Source organism: Lacerta agilis, chromosome 6, assembly GCF_009819535.1.
Source record: "Lacerta agilis isolate rLacAgi1 chromosome 6, rLacAgi1.pri, whole genome shotgun sequence".
Classification (NCBI taxonomy): domain Eukaryota; kingdom Metazoa; phylum Chordata; class Lepidosauria; order Squamata; family Lacertidae; genus Lacerta; species Lacerta agilis.
In genome coordinates this window covers 5,256,741-5,276,144 of record NC_046317.1, presented here as the reverse complement: position 1 = coordinate 5,276,144, position 19,404 = coordinate 5,256,741, and the positions used below count along the sequence as shown (strand labels likewise).

General features: G+C 39.8%; 1 protein-coding gene across 11 annotated transcripts in view; it reads right to left on the bottom strand.

Moving 5' to 3' along the window:
* The window catches only part of RASAL2 (RAS protein activator like 2), a 241,206-nt gene that overhangs the window by 54,656 nt on the left and 167,146 nt on the right, over positions 1–19,404 (bottom strand). For 9 of the 11 annotated variants that reach the window (XM_033151272.1, XM_033151267.1, XM_033151268.1 and 6 more), the window contains 2 exons: positions 17,659–17,765; positions 5,435–5,544 (listed from right to left, as the gene is read on the bottom strand). In XM_033151272.1, the coding sequence (XP_033007163.1) occupies positions 5,435–5,544; positions 17,659–17,765 (217 nt within the window). Of the gene's footprint in view, positions 1–5,434; positions 5,545–17,658; positions 17,766–18,751; positions 19,033–19,404 lie in introns of those variants that run through there. The other 2 variants (XM_033151276.1, XM_033151277.1) reach the window with 2 other exon arrangements.

Genomic DNA, 19,404 nt, shown 5'->3' with positions numbered 1-19,404 from the left:
GAAAAATGGGACATTGGACATACTTCTGTAAACCAAGAAATCTTTAATAAAAAAATACGTTAAAAAAGAACAACAAACAACTATTCATGCCTACAGGATTCTTCTTGAACCTGGAACATAATATGTGACAGCAACTTCATACACTCTAAAATAGGTCCAGGTTTAGTACAGCTTCTTTCTATTTTGTGATATGGTTACATATTTGACTTTCCTCCATTTATAGCCTGCTAAAATGCTTTTAAAATAACTTTGCCCCCAGCTCTCTGACTTGCTTGCACAGTATAAATCTGGGGGTGGGGAGTGTGCATGTAGATGCTTCACATTTTACAAGACAGCATGACATCTATACAAAATCATAAACTTGTACCCACTGTAATACATGATGTGGGCCTGAGTCTTTGAAGGAATGGAAGACCCAATTCCCTTTTGCACCACAGGTAAGAAGGCACGGTTTGGTCTTCTGATAAATTAAAGTAAAAAAGGTTTGTATTAAGCAAGTCTAGTTTCTCCAGTCAGGAAACCCAAATTCTATGGGTTGTAATCAACTAAGTCCTACTAAGAGGGGACCTACTGAAATTAAGGTACCTAAGTTAGTCATGTTTCTTAACTAGCACAGAATCCCACCTTATGGATACATGTGAGTAATTTGTAGAATATGGATTTTTGCTTGCTTGTTTGGAAGTGATCCTTTAAAACAAACACATGCAGTGCAAGTGAAAATGGTCTCTAAGTAGAAGAGCCAATGGCTACAAACTGGTCATTAACTATTGTAGACAGAAAATTGAAAGGACGTTTTTCAACTATTAGAGGTGTAGATTTATGCAACAGCCTTCCTGAAACAGCTGTGGAATCAAAGGCCCTCAGTGGGTTAAGGAAAATGTTTAAGAATAATATCGGAATTTCAAGTTGTGGCTTGTAGGATGGAAGAGTTACTTCCATAGGGAAAAAGAACAAAAATTGGTAGGTGTCTTATGCATAAGCATACATGGTTCTTGGCAATAAGAACATTTGTTTCTGGGGAGCCTAATTTTGGCAACGGATGATGGAACATATGAAGAGGCAATATAACACGTAGGGACGGGGTGGGGAGGGAATTCTGTTCAGTTTGAATCTTCACATGAACCTACCTAATTCACACTTTCCAAAACAATATGCAGTCTGAAACAAACTTTCCTTTAAAATTCATACCTCTGAATCTTTTGATGCAGCTCATCACCAACAACAAAATGTTCCAAAAGCATGTATTAGGGGAAAGTGTGCATAAGCATGAATATATTTGTGATAACACACAAAAATGCATTATATTAAGGTAAACCGCTTGCAAAAGTGTGTTTATTAGGCAAAATTGCATCAAAAATGTGCATATTGCAAGAAACACGTGCTAAAATGCTGACTTTTTTTTTGTAAGGACTTAAAAAAGAAACTTCACAAACTGATGTGGACATGCGGCAAACTGATCCTAAGACTGGGTAAATGAGAGAAACTTGTATTTTCTGGGACCGTCACAGCAACAGGATGCTGAATATAATCCAAAGGATGAGTGAGTTCTGTTTTGCTGCCAGACATTGAGAAACAAAGGAAAAGTTGCATTTCAACAGCTATATACAAAGCTGGGGTAGTCCAGGAGTTGGCCTGATAAGCAGGTGCATTAAAGGGAGATCAGACCACGAATGCAGGAAAGACTCCATTAAACATTCAGCCTCTTCAGCAAGAGGTTCTTCCTGGGCTGGGCATCATTTCCACATAGGCCCATCAACTTCTTTCCAAAGAGGAGCCATTTGTGCAGGCAACTAGCACAGCACCTTTTGAATGGAGTGACGGGCTGCGTGCTGTCAAGAGAAACTGCTGCAGACCTCAAATGGGTGGATAACGCAGGCATGGTGTTAAGAATGCTACTTTACTGGTACCAGTACAGAAGCTGAAGTAATTTCCCCCACTGTCAGATGACACAAATCCCCGCCCACTATCCAAACAGGATTCTTCTGCGGTCAATAATCAATCTTATCGGTCTTCTTCACTGCTCAGTTTCTACAGAAGTCTGAGGTGGTTCTGTAGCTTAATACTACAGTTTATAAATCGCTATCTTTGTCTGGACATTTACAAATGCATTTCAGATTCTATAGACTGTAGGGGGTAGATTTGAGCTCCAAACTCCACTATGGAGTCAAAGGACTCTGCTTATAGGAAGATGTGGCAAAGCCCTGTTTAGCTGTTAGTTGCTTCTGTGCACAACTTGCATACCATAGACTGTGGAAAACTGACAGCATGCCCTTTTAAAACCCAGGCGAAACAGGGAAATCACTATTTGAAAAAAAATAAGCTGTTTTTTATTTGGATCAAGAAGTTGATTGGCTTTCCACCAGACCTTATAAACAACACACTATGTCCTACTGTATTATTTCCCATATATGTTTGCTGAAGAGGTGAAAGCAGCAATCTATTATTTTTGCAGGGGCTGAGGCTTCCCTGACACCCCCTCCAAGGATAGGATTCACGGCTCTGCTCCTTGATCTATTTTGTGCTTTGCTTTCTATTCCCCAACTCCTGTTCAGAATATTAGAAAATGCTGACACAATTTTGCTTTGTTATAAAATGACATTTGTGGAGCCTCAGACAATTATAGTCTTGAGCTAGGGATGCCCACTGATGACAGCATTTGAAAAAAGATTAACTATACCAAACCCCAGCAAAGCTTCTGAGGAAATAATTATAGAAAAACATCTTTCATCCTTTAACAACAGTGCAAACTCATCAGATTAAAAAATATATAAATAAAAGTTGCAAAAATACCGAAAGGAAAGGAACTATTTTCAGCATTTAAAATGGAGATTTACAAGGAATTACAGATGCACATTTTAATATTAAACAAGATAAAAGCATTAAGCTTAAACAAGATGTTCCAGGAAGGAACGTTTGCTCCCTACACTACTCAAAACTCTAACCCTAATGACTTTCACAAATGATGCCATCTATCAGGTTACCCATAACTACAAGCTAAACCCCTCATGCTAGAAGCTAGGAGAAAAGCTCAGCATGCTCAGCCGCCAGCTGTTATTTGACAATAAACGAAATTAAATAGCCAGATTGTCTCCTGGGATGAAACTATTTGTAGTAATACCCTCCCACTATACCCTTGCAGCCTTCATGAATTTGTATTTTTCAAAAACAGCCACTTTTACAAAGTTCCAGCAACAGTAAAAACTGAACACGGCATAAAAGGTTGATCAGCTTCTTAAATCCCAACTGTGAGCACTTCTTTCTGGATCTTTTCTAATGTTGTCACTTTTCTGCTTTTTAAAATTTGAATACTAAAAATATTAATAAGTTCCAACACTAAAAGTGCCACGGTCTTATCTGGGTTGAGTTTCAGTTCATTGGCTCTCATCCAGTTCCTTACTGAGGCAAGGTAACAGTCCAGCACATCCACTGCCTCACCTGCAGATGTAAAGGAGGAGTGGAACCGAGTGTGATCAGCATCTTGCTGACAACGTACTGCAAACCTCCAGAAAACTCCACTCAGTGGTTTCATGTACATGTTGAATGTTGGGAAAATTCCATTCCACCTTAAGTTGCAGACGTGTGAGATTGTTACATGCCACATGTCTGTTTACATACCAGCACAAATTGCTGGGAACTTCCGTTGTGTATACCGGTAGCTTTTGTCTTTGGAGACTCTCTCTCGGAGGAGACAGAGAGAGATGACATGTTTTCTTTGTCCTGATTTATGAGCAATAAATCCGTAGCTTGTTAGTATGTTTCCACAAGCCTCACACCTTTGGCTCTGCAGATATAGTGTGCTCAGGCTTTGAAGTCTGAGTCGCTGATTTACGTCGCACCAGAGATCGGGGAATCGTCACGACAGAAAGGGCATGATCCAGCTGGGGGCTAGCCAGCTGGCTTCCTGACCCCTGAAGGATGCTGACATTGAACAGCATAGGGGATAGGATCAAACTCTGCGTAACCCCACATTGAAGGCTCCATGGGGCTGAAAAACACTCCTCAAGCAACACCCTCCGGGAATGACAATCCTAGTAGGACTGGAACCACTACAAAGCAAGGCCACCCAGCCCTAACTCAGACAGCTGCTGCAAAAGGATACCATGGTCGATGGTACTGAAAGCCGCTGAGAGGTTGAGGTCATCATACTGAGCCACCAGAGCAGTTTCTGTGCCAAAACCGGGCCCAAACTCCTACTGAAATGGATCTAGAAAATCGGTGTCCTCCGACAGCACCTGGATCTGGTCAGTGACTAATTGTTCCAGAACCTTGCTCAGTACGGCCGATCTGTCCTGTAACTAAAGCTACCTATCTTCCCTTCCTACATTCCAGTTCGGTTTTTCCAATACAACTATTTCTGCTTCTTTTCTTTCCTACAGCCTCCCCCCCCCCCAAATCCTCAATATTGTGAAAATTCATTATCACTGTTATAATAATTCAGGAAAACTAAGATGCTTAATGTAAATCAACCCTGCATATTGATTTACATAGTGTTAGGCACAGAAATATATGACCTGCTCAGATAGGACAGGCCGTGGACTTGCATGTTCGCTCCCCTCATTGTGGGTAATAAATACAGTAATAAACCATTAAAAAGAATTATCAGGGCCCCTTGTATTAGAGATGGAATGAGGGGAGCAGTGGGGAGGGGAGGGGAGCATCAGGATTTGAGACCCAGTCCTGACATTAACTCAGTAGGCTCAGCAAGTTCTGAAACAGGCAAAGAGTATCTCTGAAACACATTTTTTGGGACCAAAGCAAGTGATCTTCCCTGTTCTTGGAAGATTAAACCCTCTTTAAAGAAGGTTTAACTACCCAGGATTCAAATAACTATGGGATCTATCACTTCATCATTAGACAGTCCATGATCCTCTGGTTCCCAGCCCTACCATAAAGACTTTTGTGGACTAGAGTCAATTTCCTCAAGTGAAAGCTTATGCCGCAATAAACAAGCTAGCAATGCCATTTGGACCACTGCTATAGATGTGAATGGGGGGGGGGGGAATGTAGCCAGACTCAGCTCAGTCTCCTCAGAGAAGGAGGGCACACTGGAAACATTCCAAGCAATGCTGCAGTAGTTGAAAGGAACCGAATGGAAACATGGAGCCACACCCATTGAGCATGTTCACCAGAGTCGGGCTTCCTGCCAAAACTCTGTTCAGCTCTGGGATGTTATAAATGAAGCTTTGGACAGGCTCAGAAACCAGGTGCAGAGAGACTACAAAGAAGAACACTGATTTTTAAACGGGGCTATAAGTAGTGTAAGTGGGTTGTGAATTGCAACCTATGCCAAATATTTTGAAAACAACAACATAAGTAACCTTTGTTTTAAGTGTGACTTCCTGGTTTCATACGCAATATGAGCATATCCATAGATTAATGCAACTTGCCAAATGTCTGGAAGGGAAGAGGAGGGACTCTCCATGACGGTTCTTACCTGTCCTCATTAGGTCGAAGGGATGGAAGACGAAAGCTGGTATTCCTATCCAATTTTGATTGGCTCTTGGTTCTTTTGATTGACCCTTTAAGCCGTTTACTGAAGAACCCCTAAAAGAAAAAGGCACAGAAGTGAAACAATTCAATTGATGATTTCTTTTTAAAGGAAACTTGTTGTTGGGCAATGATCAACTTGGTAATCATGAAAGGAATTATTTGTAAGAAAATATTCCACTATGAAGGCCACAGGGAGGTTCCTCAACTCAAAGTCTAAATTCATCCCAACATAACTAAGACAAATGGCAATCCAATGGAAAAGGTAGAGAGCACACTGTGCTTTAAAGTCACTAAGGAGGAACCCCAGGGAAACAAGAGCATCCTGTCAACAACAAGGCCACAGCAAAAACCTAAAATATTTCATGCGATAATGTGTGCCTTTTAATTAAATCCGAGTAAACTATAAATGTATGCAGAAACAATCAGGGTGGCATAAACTCCAAGTGATGCTAACTGGAAGTCTGATGGGGTAGGAAACAAGTCTGCCTTCCTGCCCTAATTTATCAATTATATTTAAATTAATGTATGTCTCATCAAACCTCAGCACAGATACCATTTAGAAATCTTGAACTAAACGTAAGAGCACTTACAATTTAACATGTTATTGTAAACTATCAGAAGACCATATTTAATATTTCCATTTTTGCTACCTACCATAGCCACACACCCGAACAAAGCAGTTTCACACAAGAAAGCTTTCACATGAATAAATTTGCCCAGAAAGCTTCTGGAGAATATTTTAAATAAATAAATCACCATGGCTTAACCCAGAGCAAGACAAACCGTGAGCTGAAACCAAGGTTTCTTCTTCGCTTACAGCTCATGGTTTGCCTGGAGGAGCCAAACCATGATTCCAGGTTTGGATGACATGCTAAGCCAAATCATGGCTTGGCTCATAGCAGTGCAGCAGCAGCACAGGAGCAGCAGCAAAGCACATTCATGTTTGGCTTCGTGTTACAGGCAAACTGAGCCTATGCGTGTGAAACATTGGTGCGAAGAGGCAATGCACCACCAGCAGCCCCCGTTTTCTTCAAAGAATTTCATTTTAAGATTCATAATAAGCAGACACCTCTTTCTTTCTTTTTTGAATTTCTTTTCTTTTCTTTCTTTCTAAGGTTTTATTGTTTCATTCATTTAGTGTACAATCTTTACAACAAAAACTTCACATCCAAAATAAAATCATATATGGCAAACCTCGAGTCTCATGTTTTCATTTATACTAATCTCTTCTCACATTCCTTTACTTTAGTATTCCTTAATGTTTGTCTCCTTGTTTTCATTCCTCATTTTCAATCTCTTAAATCGTATATATATATATATTTAACAATTTTTCAATTAATACCCTCATCTCCCTCCCCCAAGACCCATTGCTTCCCTCCACCCATGTGCGATCTTCTTTACATACAGTTATTTTTGTTGTTGTTGCGTTACCAGCTGTTTATATTTGTTGTTCCATCTTTGTTATGGTATTATCCTATCTCCTTGCACAGGCACCTCTTTCTAGATCACTTCAGGTGGCCTTGGGGGCGCTGATCACCTTCTATCCGCTTTGGCTGATAGCCTAACTTCTGTCGCCTATGCTTTGGTAATCTTTAGATTAGAGCACTGCAATGCATTATAAGTGGGGCTGCCTCTGAAGACGGTTCAGAAACTTCAACTGGTGCAGAATTCAGCAGCCAGGTTGCTCAACAGGGCAAGATGGTTCGAGCATATCACACCAATCCTGGCCTGGCTGCACTAGATGCCAATTAGTTTCCAGACCCCATTCCAAATGCTGGTTTTGACCTATAAAGCTTGAAATGGCTCAGGACTGCAATTTCCCCATATGAACTGACCCAGATCCTGTGATCATAATCTAAGGCCCTTCTTTGGGTGCCCCTTCTATGGGAGGCCCAGAGAGTGGCAACATGAGAATGGGCCTTTTCTGCAGTGGCTTCCTGTTTGGGAGGCTCACCTGGAGCCATCATTATATATCTTTAGGTGCCAGGCAAGCTTTTCTTTATAACTAGGCCTTTGGTCTCTAACTATCAATGGCCTTTTAAACTACCCTGTGATCCACAGATGAAAGATGACATAGAAATTTAATTACAGTATTATTATTATTATTATTATTATTATTATTATTATTATTATTAAATAAACAACTATCCGACTTTTAGAAGACATCTGAAGGCAGCCCTGTTTAGGGAAGTTTTTAATGTCTGATGTTTTATTGTGCTTTTAATTCTGTTGGGAGCCAAGACTCGTGCATCAGACAAGAAGATGTTACAAACCGGTTTTTTTATCTTGTGAATTACCCTGAAAACTTTGGATGAAACGTGGCATCATCATCATCATCGTCATGGAGAAAGGAAAGCTGCTTTGAGCTTTTGCTTTGTTTTTACCATCAAGCAATATATAAATTTTATTAGAGAAATAAAAATCTTGCCACCAGTGTTACATGTATACCTTGTACTAGGTTGGAATAACAATAAGCTTCATAGATTCAGTAATGATATCTGAATGAAACTGTCTTTATTTTTTATGTAGAAAGATTAGTATAGCAAGGAGGATTTGACCAATTTAATCGTTTCTTGCCTATTAGCAGGGCTTCTGTTTACAGATTGTGAGCTTCAACACTACTAAAAGCTAATTCCACTTGATGCCTATTTGCTATCAAGTGAAGAAAACAGAAACCTTGCCTTCAAATCATGATAAATTAAAACTTTAAAGTTTTCAACTGATGCCCCAGATAGTTCTGTTTGCTTTAAGCATTATAAATTATGTTTTAATGAATATAGTTTCAAAAGCATGTTATTACTGTAACTCCTCTTGAGGAAACTGTATGTAGGAAAATGGGGTAAAACAACGAAGAAACGAGTAAAAAAGAAAGTGTGCATGCACACGAAAGCTCATACCAAGAACAAACTTAGTTGGTCTCTAAGGTGCTACTGTAAGGATTTTATTTTAATTTTTTATTTTGTTTTGAGCAAAAAAAAAAAGTTCAGCTCATTTGAGAACAGAGAGCTGTTGATCTCTTGTCAAAAATGCTGGTGGAAAGAACAATAATAGGGTTCCCTAAAAATGAAATGGCAGCTTTGTTAAGAGCAGTGTTTATGTAGCCGTGCATAGCATCAAAAATCAATCCAGTTCACTGGACATTTTAGTGGAGACTTTTGAAAAGTGCCATTAAAAAGCGGATAATCAATACATGCTTTAGGCTCTCTCTTGAGCCCAGTGTTGCAGGCAGACTAGAATAACAAAGGCATTTACACAAGGGAAGGTCAAGGTACACATGAAGCTATATGAACAAGGTGACAGCAAGGAATTTTATTTTTCTTATGATTATTTGATGATGGTAGGCTTAGTTTTACTATTGTACTTTAGAGCAGCCTTCACTAACTTGCTTCTCCCCAGATGTTGCTGGGCTTCAACTCCCATCAAGCCTCAGTCACTATGGGCAAAGGTCAGGGATAGGAGTTGTAATACAAAACATCTGGAGGGCACCAGCTTGGCAAAGGCTGCTTTGGGGTATTCAAAATGTCTCCCACATATTCCTAGGTCAGCATAATTCCACATGACAGTAGGGTGGGGTCTTAGGCCAAGAAAGAGGGGCTTCCCTAAAACTACCCAGCAGATGTCTAGCAGAAGCAAGATCCCAACCTCAGTTTTAGCCACTATACTAATTGTGATTCAAATGCATAAGCTTCAGATAACCTTGAACATCGCTAATCAAGATACCTGAAGCACGGAAATTGAAACTGACTGTCTCTTGTGGTATGACTCTGTAAATCTGCTCTTCAGCAATAAAAATACATCCTGCCTTCCACAGCAACAAAACGTGCTAGCAGGTGCACTAAACACAGTCATACAATTAAGTAAGGCTACAATAATTGTGTATATGCTTACCTGGGACCAATTTCTATGGGTACAATTTACCTAAGTACAATGGGACTGAACAAAGCTTACTTCTGGGTGGATATGCATTGGATTGAACTGTAAGCAGCTTGCAAGCTGTCTACGGTCAGGGGCACCCCAAACCCAGATGAAACAGGTCCTATACACCAGCAAGAACTTTCATTAAAACTCTCATGAGATGGGCTATGTCTCCACAAAGCTGATGCTCCTTAAATCCCTGGGCTGGAGACAGCAGTAACATTTTATTTTATTTTATTCATTTTTAAAAATTTAATATATTTCTATCCTGCCTCAACAAATATAATTTTATGTGTCTTTTTCAAACTATAAGACATCAGTAAACTAAATAATAAACCAAGAAACAATGACAATAAAAATAGCAGGATGCCAAAATAATCAAAGCCACTACAACGTAGAAAATTATTTGGTCTCAGAGCGTGCATGCTGGAGTAGGAGAATTCTTTTTTCAGAAGATGCCACTGAGAGGTGAACACTATAGAATAGGGCAGGGGGGGGGAAAGAGTAACTAGTTTGCAAGGAAATGAGCCCGGGGACCAGAAATAAGAAGGTACAGAGATATGCCCTGCTTTAATAGAGGTAAAGGTGAAGGACCCCTGCATAGTTCAGTCCAGTCAAAGGCGACTATGGTGTTGCGGCGCTCATCTCGTATCAGACCAAGGGAGCTGGCGTTTGTCTACAGACAGCTTTCCGGGTCACGTGGCCAGCAAGGCTAAACCGCTTCTGGCACAACAGGACACTGTGACGGAAGCCAGAGCACACGGAAATTTCCGTTTACCTTCCTGCCACAGCGGTACCTATTTATTTACTAGAGCTGGGACAGATCAACTTTGAACTGCCGACCTTCTGATCGCAAGCCCAAGAGCCTCAGTGGTTTAGACCACAGCGCCACCCACTCCCGCTTTAATAGAAGGACAAATTGCAAGGTAAAGTAATCCACTCAGTGGCAACTTTCTTGAGTTCTACAAAACTAAAGGGGGGGGGGGAACAGGAGGCATCTAGCAAAACTAGATGATCAGGCAAACTGAAGCAGATGGAACTCACCAGGTATACCTGTTTGGTAGCATATTTAGACAAAAGGATATGAATTATGGACATATACTGATATGCAATAACTTAACTCGAAGTTTATAAAAAGGTAATGAGAAAGTGGTTACGAGAAAGCAATGTAAGCAGCTCTTTGAAACATGCCTGTTCAATGCACAGAGGCAAAGAAGAAAGGGAGGTTGTACAATTTTCAGAAGGGAAGGATAGAAACAGCAAAGAAAAACACTACAATTATATTTCATTCTGTGTTTCATTTTCATCTAATAGAAAAGGGAGAGGTGGATGGATGTATCTGTGCACAAAGGAAGAGTAAAACAAATTAAAATGCCGTTTAGGAATAGAAATAACAGTTGAGCCCCACCTCACCCTGTTGCATAATACATAAGCCAAAGGAAAACATGATGTTACTATTCTTCTACAGCACAGCAGGGTCACTGTATAACAATAATAGAATTATCATTGTCATGTAGCACATAGTCATCCTGTACAATTCAGGTAAGATATCTGAGACACAAATGTTTCGTTATAAAAAAGATTACACGTTATGTAAATTGGAATAATAATTTCAGTAGCTTTAACCAGGTTTAAAAATAAGCTTAAGTTTATTGTGAGGAAGGATCGGGTAAGAATGCAACATTGTTTGCATCTTGGTATATTTTAAGGAGATACTCTTGGGCCCAGAATACTAACAGGCGACAATTGCACTCCAGCTACAGTTGCACTACCGGGTAAGTGCTTAAGATGCAGCGACAAAAAAGTTTGTGGCTTCCATTAATTTCTTCCAAAGTCTGTTCCCCAATATTTAATATGTGGGAACTAGCTATTGTGAATTTATTGTGCCGTAGGGTATTCTGCACATGCTTAGCGGCATTCTGGCAACCTATCGAGGAGTCCGGAGGTGGACAATACTTGCTAAAATGCAAATGGAAGATTGGCTCTCTGGCACTGCAAACAGGTTCTGGGGTGAAAACTAGTTTTAGTTACAAAACCTGTTTTTGGTTACACACTATACAGGGGTTGTCAACCTTTCTGGACACGTGGGCCCATTCACAAACCAGGGAAACTGCCATAGGCATTATACACTCACACTACAACCAGCCACACACTGCAACCTATTCTGTTGGCTACATTAAAAAACTTATTTCAAGCCTAATTTCAGGGGGGAGATGTGACCCCCATGGATACCAAGGACGGCCTCTGTGGGGCCATGCAAACCCACAGGTGTTGTACTGGTAACTCCTGCATTATGACAGCATTGCAGAAAGAGGTTTAAGAGACATGCAAAATGTGTTAGTTTAACACTGCATTTTTTTACACCTCAAGGTTTTTAAAAAATGCAAAGTGACATTAAGCTCCTATCGGTATGGCTATTCAATAACTTTATTTTAAAAACTGCAATTGCAGAAGTGATCACTGGTTCTCTTCATAAATTGACACCCCAATAACTCAGTATGAACTGCAGACTTTAGTGGTAAAACATTTAGTATTATAAAGGCCATTAACAAAAACTATTAGCTCTGTTCTCAAAAGAATCTGAATAGTTGCTTCCAAGACTTTTAACAATCTGAAGGGTTTCAACAAATAGGATTTATTAAAGGAAGTCAGCTACCCCCCCCACCCCCCAGTGTTATTTGACATAGGTAGGAAAGATTTTAAAGCAAAGAAAATTATAAAAAAATGCACAGAAGAGAGAAAAAAGAATGTTGGGTTCGGTGAGCAAGGCAGCATAGACATACAATTGTCAGCATCATTTCAACATGCAAAATTAAGGTATACATGCACTATTCGCTCATACATAGAAGGGTATGTCACAAAGAAGGTGGCAAGTTTTTGCTGATCTATGAGACAATAACAAGATTTCATGTTCAGCAGCCCCCCTACAGCACAGAACTTCAAGGTCACTGAGCTGGAGTAAATTCAGGGAAGGGCTTCACACATAATTCAATAGCTAGAAATTTTCATTTGAGAAGGTTGCTTTCTGCTTTGTAAAACTAAGCATTGCCATGAATCTGAAAAGCATGAAATCAAAGCAAGAGGAAGATGCTAAGCTGAAACAAATGAGTAGCTCTGGCCTAACAAAAGAAAATTGAGGCTTCGTGTCAGGAAATATTTTCCAATGTTATGGTCCGTTAGATTGTGGCAGTTCATATCAAAAGAAACAGAGAAAACTGCTTATTATCTGAATATTTTGTGGTGAATTTACAGTAGAGAACAAAATTATAGGAACAAGAAAGTAAATAACATGTCTTTGGTTCTTCTGACTTCTTGCGTACATGGCAGCACAGCATATCTGAAGACATACTGCAAAATACAAACTGACCAACAGGGATTTTTATTCCGATGCTACTCATGATGGCACAAGACCAAAAGGTGGGGAGTGCTCAAAGTTCACAACCAACCACCAGTGGAATTCCTTTACCCAGCCTTTGCCAATCTGGTGGCAAATGGAGACAGAATTTGGCGAAGTCAGCAGGAAACTACTAGCATCCTTTTCTATCAACATCCAGTACATCTCTGGAAAGTGTTAAATTCTGTGCCATTTTTTCCCTGTGGGAAGGAGTTCCATAGCTCAGCTTCCCTTGTGCTATTTCCTGGGGTATTGTGTATTAACAGCATCATTCGTGTAGAATTTGCTGATCTAAAAGATCCAAGTAGAAAATGCTTTTCATTTTACACTTTCCCCTTTCCAGTCCCACATGCCTCTTAAAGTATCTTGATCCATCTCCTGTTGTTTCTTACCCTATTCTTCTTTCAAAATTAACTCTACACCCCCCCCCCAAAAAAAACTCAACACCCTGTCAGTTTTTCATGCTACTTCCTTGGCCTTTCTATATTCACTTTGTCCTCCTTAAAGAGCTTTTCTCACTTACCCCTTCCTTTCTACTCATTGTTATATTTTTGAAATATCAGCCTTTAATCTCTTTTTAAAATTTCCTTCCACACCTCCTCTGGCCTTTTTTCCTTCCTTGCTGCACTCCTGGACTTTTCTGTCTCCTGGCATAAAGGAGATGCTGGTGTTGGCATTAGTGCAACCCAAAGGTTATGGCATGGCCATGGGGGCACAACTGACAAGTCATGAGGCAATGGGCAGGCTCTGGCACTGAGGCTTTAAAGAAAATGATTGGACAAACTCCTGGACCAGAAAGCTATCAATGGCTACTAGCCATGAGAGCTGGGCTCTGCCTCCTTCCATGGTCAGAGGAAGTATGCTTCTGAATGAGAGATGCTAGAAACACAGGAGGGGAGAGTGCTCTTCTGCTCAGGTGGGCACCTGGCTGGTCACAGTGAGAGCAGGATGCTGACTTAGATGGGCCACTGGCATGATCCAGCAGGCCTTTATGTTGTTATGAGGTCTGGATCTGACTCTCGAGTCATCCCCTGTAAGCGTAAACTGCCAAGTATACCGGTAAGCTGATCAGTGGATACTCATCATGCAGTAAGTTGATTAAAAAAATTAGTAACCTCAAATATTTAATTGGAAGGGCAAAGTTGAATTTTAACTGTCAGCCTGTAAATATGGGCAGTTCCAAACACTCAACAGCCAGAGAGCTCTTTGAACAGTTCCTTCCAAAAAGAACAAGGGAAAAAAACATTTCACTTCCAGTACGTTATGTAACTGTAAATCAAAATTCCAAGCGCTGGACAAAGGCCTATTAACAGTTGTACAGTTGAGTCGCCTTCTCTGTATGGATGCCACTGTTTGGCTCCTACATGGACAACTGCAGAAAATGTACTGGATGTGAATGTTCTCTATTCAGAAGTGAATTTTTAAAATAGCCTGGTTGCATTTTTTAAAAGACACACACACAGGCGCACCCTGAATGCAACATATCTCTAACGCCTTTATTTTGAAACCGCCAATCTGTTTCTGAACATTATGTCATGCTTTACCCAGGAAGTGAGGGCAAGAAGAGGTTGAACTTCAGCTTGTTACATTTTTATCCCATCCCACCCAGGGGCAAATTACTGCAGGTTAATTTCATTTTATCCTTACAACCGCTCTCTAAGAAAACTTGGGCAGGGACACAGAAAGTCACCAAAGACTCCTTTATAAACCTCAGACCTTAGCTGCTACAATGTGAACCCAGATCTTGCTAGTTCACAAGCCAAACCAAGTCCATTACACATCTCTGCCTGGAAAATCCAGTGTTCTCCACCACATTTTGAACTGAGAGAATGTAAATAGATATGAAAGTCTGAATACGCTTTAGTTACATGTGGGTAGCCGTGTTGGTCTGCCATAGTCAAAACAAAATCAAAAATTCTTTCCAGTAGCACCTTAGAGACCAACTGAGTTTGTTCTTGGTATGAGCTTTCGTGTGCATGCACACTTCTTCAGATACACTGAAACAGAAGTGTGCATGCACACGAAAGCTCATACCAAGAACAAACTCAGTTGGTCTCTAAGGTGCTACTGGAAAGAATTTTTGATTTTGTTTTGAATACGCTTTGCATGCAAGCCCTCCTCCTCCTTTAGGATAACTTTACTGTAACAGGGCTCTACTCCATGGAGCCAATATTTTAAAAGTTGAGCCAATGCTATACCAAATACTTGAGTAAAGAGTTAAAAATCATTTGCCTGTCCCCATGTCTCTGTTGCCTAGAACTGCAAACTTGCAAAAATATGAAACCCAATTGCAACAACAACTGAAACACCTATGAAAGCTTCTTATTTTTTGGCAGTCTTCTTCTGCTATAAGACCTAGAAGACTGGCACTGGACTTCCTTGCAACGTGAATGTCAGAAATCCCCCCTCCTTTTTTTTTTTACATCAAAGCTCTTCAAACCATAGGAAAATATGTTTTCCTTTTGGCACAAGCTGAATTTGTAGAGTAGTATGATAGTTGTGGGTGACCCTGCTTGACAAATAGAAACGTTACCATAGAACACACAAGAGCACATGCGCCTATCTTTCATACAATGCTTAATTTTACAGATAATCATTGGAATAGCAGCAAGCAAACCATCCCATCAAACCAGAAGGGCCAAGTTTTTGCAGGCAACTCTATGTGAATGGAAATCAAGTCATTTGAATGGGCCCTCAAGTGTCAAACATTGTTTTGCAATATAGCCAACTGTATTTTATAATAAATATTTGGAAATACATGCTAAAACAAATTTTTCTGGGTGAAGAGATTAGGAAATGCAGCTGATTCCATGCCTCAATAAATTATTGTTGTGTTAACTGTACAATATTGATCCCAGAATATACAAATGATTATGGTAGGGTTGCTCAAAGATTAAACAGGAGGAGGAGGAGGGTCCATTACTCCAGTGTGAACTCTCTCTCTCTCTCTTCACTCTGACAATGAATATAGCATGGATCACCTAAATGCTGACATAGCAGTGTTTAATCTGTTTGGGATAGATCTGTCATTCATTTAATACTTAAAAAAAAAGGAAAAGGGAAATGCTCAACATACAGTTTATGCCTGGTTTGGAATGATTATATAACTAAAGCTCATTAAACGCTGATCCACTTCAATGAAAGCAAAACTCAAAATAGTCTCCTCCTAAAAACAATCCACGATGGCTTTGTATAATAGTTTAAATGTGCCTAATGTTAAGAGCATAAATAGAACTGAAACCATTGTCAGCTGAAAATTTCTATTCTCAGTAATTGGAATGGAGACAGGAGGGAGAGGAAAAAGAGGTTGGGAAAGTAAGATAGGCTGGGGGATTAAGTGAACACAAGGACCCTTCGCCTATTTCTTACAGACCAGTAAGTGGATCATAAAACTACTGCCCAGAATATTGTGGCTGAATACATTTTCTTTTTTTATTAAAAAGCATAGCACCTTTTGGTGTACATTTTAAAAAGCACGTCAGCTTTAACTTGATTTGTGCAGTAACTGAGTGTCCTTTTCTAGTAATAGTAATTATTATTATTATTATCATTATTATTATTATTATTATTAATCTTCTACAGAAATTTTACAGCAGCTGTGCCACAATTTTGATTAATCCATTATTGTTTACAAATTATGGGAAGAAATTCCCAGTTATTGGGATTAATTATTACAAACCCAAGTAATTTATAACCAAATATTAGGGTTCAATGTGCAAACTGAAGGCCTGAAATGATATGTTCCTCTGCCTTTGAAATCCACATTCCCTCCCTAGTGCCATTGTGAAAGTCAGGCCCTTTTGCCCAGTTGGGCAAATGAAGGATCTTATTTCTTATTGAGTCTGAGTTTTCACACAGATACTAGCCATGAGATGCACCCAAAATGCAAATATATTTTGGAATTGAAGGGTTACATTTTGCAAACCTCATTTTTAAAGTTTATGGCATCTATGAGAGTGGCCAGCAAAAATCAGAATATCCTTATTTATTTGATTTGCGTACTACTCATCCAACCAACCTCTTCAGGCAGTTTACACAGAATAAAATTCAAAATACACTTCATAATAAAACCACTAAAGCCAAAATAAAATAAATCACATCAGAAACACCAACTAAAAGCAGTGTACCAGAGTAAAAACAAATAAAATAATTAAAACCAGCATAAAACTCAATAAGGGGGGATAGGAGCAAAAGCCTGAAGAACCCAATGGATTGTAATGGAAAGGTCTGAGGGAACAGATGGGTTGTTGCATCTAAAATACCATAGTGCAGGTACCAGGTAAGCCTGCCTGAGAAAAGCATTTCATAAGCAGGAAGCAACCCCAAAAAATGTCCTCTCCATAGACACCACCCATATCACTTCATTAGGTGGGGTGACCTGGAGAAGACCCTCTGATGAAGATCTCAAAGTATGGGAAGGTATGTATGGGTCTCATGATCTTCCTTTTCGCATCACCTTATGGTAAAAAAACAGACATCTTCCTAAAGTTCAGCAAAAAGAGTGCAACCAGGGCCAACTACACGTTTTTTATTTGGGAAAGAGTTTCACTATCTACTATACAGTCAACACAGTGGTATCAGAAGTATTTCAGTATAACAGAGATCCATCCACATGTAACCTTATCATATAGTTTAAGACATTTATGACTTTGGGTCAAGGATAAAAAAGGCAGGGATAAGTTTTAGGTCTATCAGGAGATAAATATTAATCAGATAACTTGTGACAATATGTCTGCCTTTTGGCTGCCTACTGAATTCTTAACCCCAAATTGATAAGGAATGCTGTTCATTCATAGGCCATTTTAGTCATCCTGACCTTCAGCTGGGACCCCTCCCCTTCCAATGAAAGGAGTACTTACCGGCACTTTGAATGGAGATGTATTTGATGGGTCCATGGGGTTTGTTTTGTCTGATGTGCTTGTCCCTGAGATGCTCCGTCTGCGAGGAGACCTCTCTGCTGGGACCTCTGGAGAGGGGAAGGGGAAAAGTTGAGAAAAATGAAAGGCCACTTCCCACAGACAGACACATTTCTCAGTATTTACAGCTTATGGAAACTTTACTTTCATTTGCAAAGCGAACATCGCAAGCAATTCAAAAGACTCTGCTCTGTTCAGTACTTACAGGTGAAACTCAAAAAATTAGAATATAATGGAAAAGTTCATTTATGTAAGCAATTGTTTTCATTAGCTACTGGAGTTTAATATATCAGATAGACTCATGACATGCCAAGAGAGATATATCAAGCCTTTATTTGTTATAATTGTAATGATTTTGGCGTTCAGCTGATGAAAACCCCGAAGTTGAGATTGTTAATTTGGGGGTTCTCATCAGCTGTACACCATAATCATCACAATTGTAACAAATAAAGGCTTGACATATCTCGCTTTGCATGTCATGAGTCTATCTCATATATTAGTTTAACCTTTTAAGTTGAATTACTGAAAGAAATGAACCTTTCCATGATATTCTAATTTTTTGAGTTTCACCTGTACTTGGCAAAGTTACAGCACACATATTATCTGCAACTGTAAAGTACTCAGGCATGAAGAGAGTTAATTCTGCCAAGCACAATATGTGAAAGGAGATGCTCCTGATATAAACTGCACTGAACAAAATTTGTTAAAGATTGAGGTTCGATATCATACGGATGGTCATAATTCATAGTTCAGACAGTAACACAGCCCTAACCTATGCATGTTTACCCATAAGTAAGTCTGAGTTAAATAGTACTTACACTAAAGTATGCATGAATAAGACCTAAGGCCACCAAAAGATTCACATACTTGATGGTGCATAATATGAAAAACTGCTGCAGATAGGAAAAAATAGGTCACTTTCTCCTTGTTCTGACAGCATGACCTAAGCTATGACTTTGTGATCACAACATCTGCCTAAACAAAGACGACAGGATCAATATGTACATTTTTCACAGAGAAAACTATAGATAGATACCTTTATCACAACTGCTGCCCATTTCCAGTTCACAAACCTAAGCTTAAAGGAATGCAGCTTAACTGAAAGACACTCAGCACAGAATAGAGAAAACCACATCCTAAGGAAAAGTCCATTGTTATCTTCGGGATTGAAAAGGAAGGGAGTAAACTACGACTCCGAAGGCTGGCATTTTTTATTCCCGCTGTTCTCCTTTCGGGAGACAGATGCAGCTTAAAGTTCCATTTCTGGCCTCCTGGCCCTTGGGATCCGTGCTACTTCCACTTAAGAGAAAGCCGGTTTTTCCCACTCTTCCCCCTCCCCTCTCTACAGCTTGCAGAGAGCAAGGAGGAAATGCACGAGAAGACTGCAGCTATTCAATCAATCCTTCTGAACGCACATCCTCCTCATCAGTTACTTTCAAGCTATTAACAGACACTCAGCAGCCAGCTCTCCTCAGTTTCAGAATATTTCCCTATCCATCCTGGAGTCAAAGGAGAGGCGCGACCAGCTGAGTTCCAGAAAAGGAGGTTTTTTTCACCAAAAAATAACCACGACAAGATTCCCACCAACAAATCCTTCTGTGATGCTTTTGCATAACTGAGTCTGATTTTACCAGGTCTACGGCATGGTGCATCCATGAAGACTTAAAGGGGGGGAAAACTGACATGATG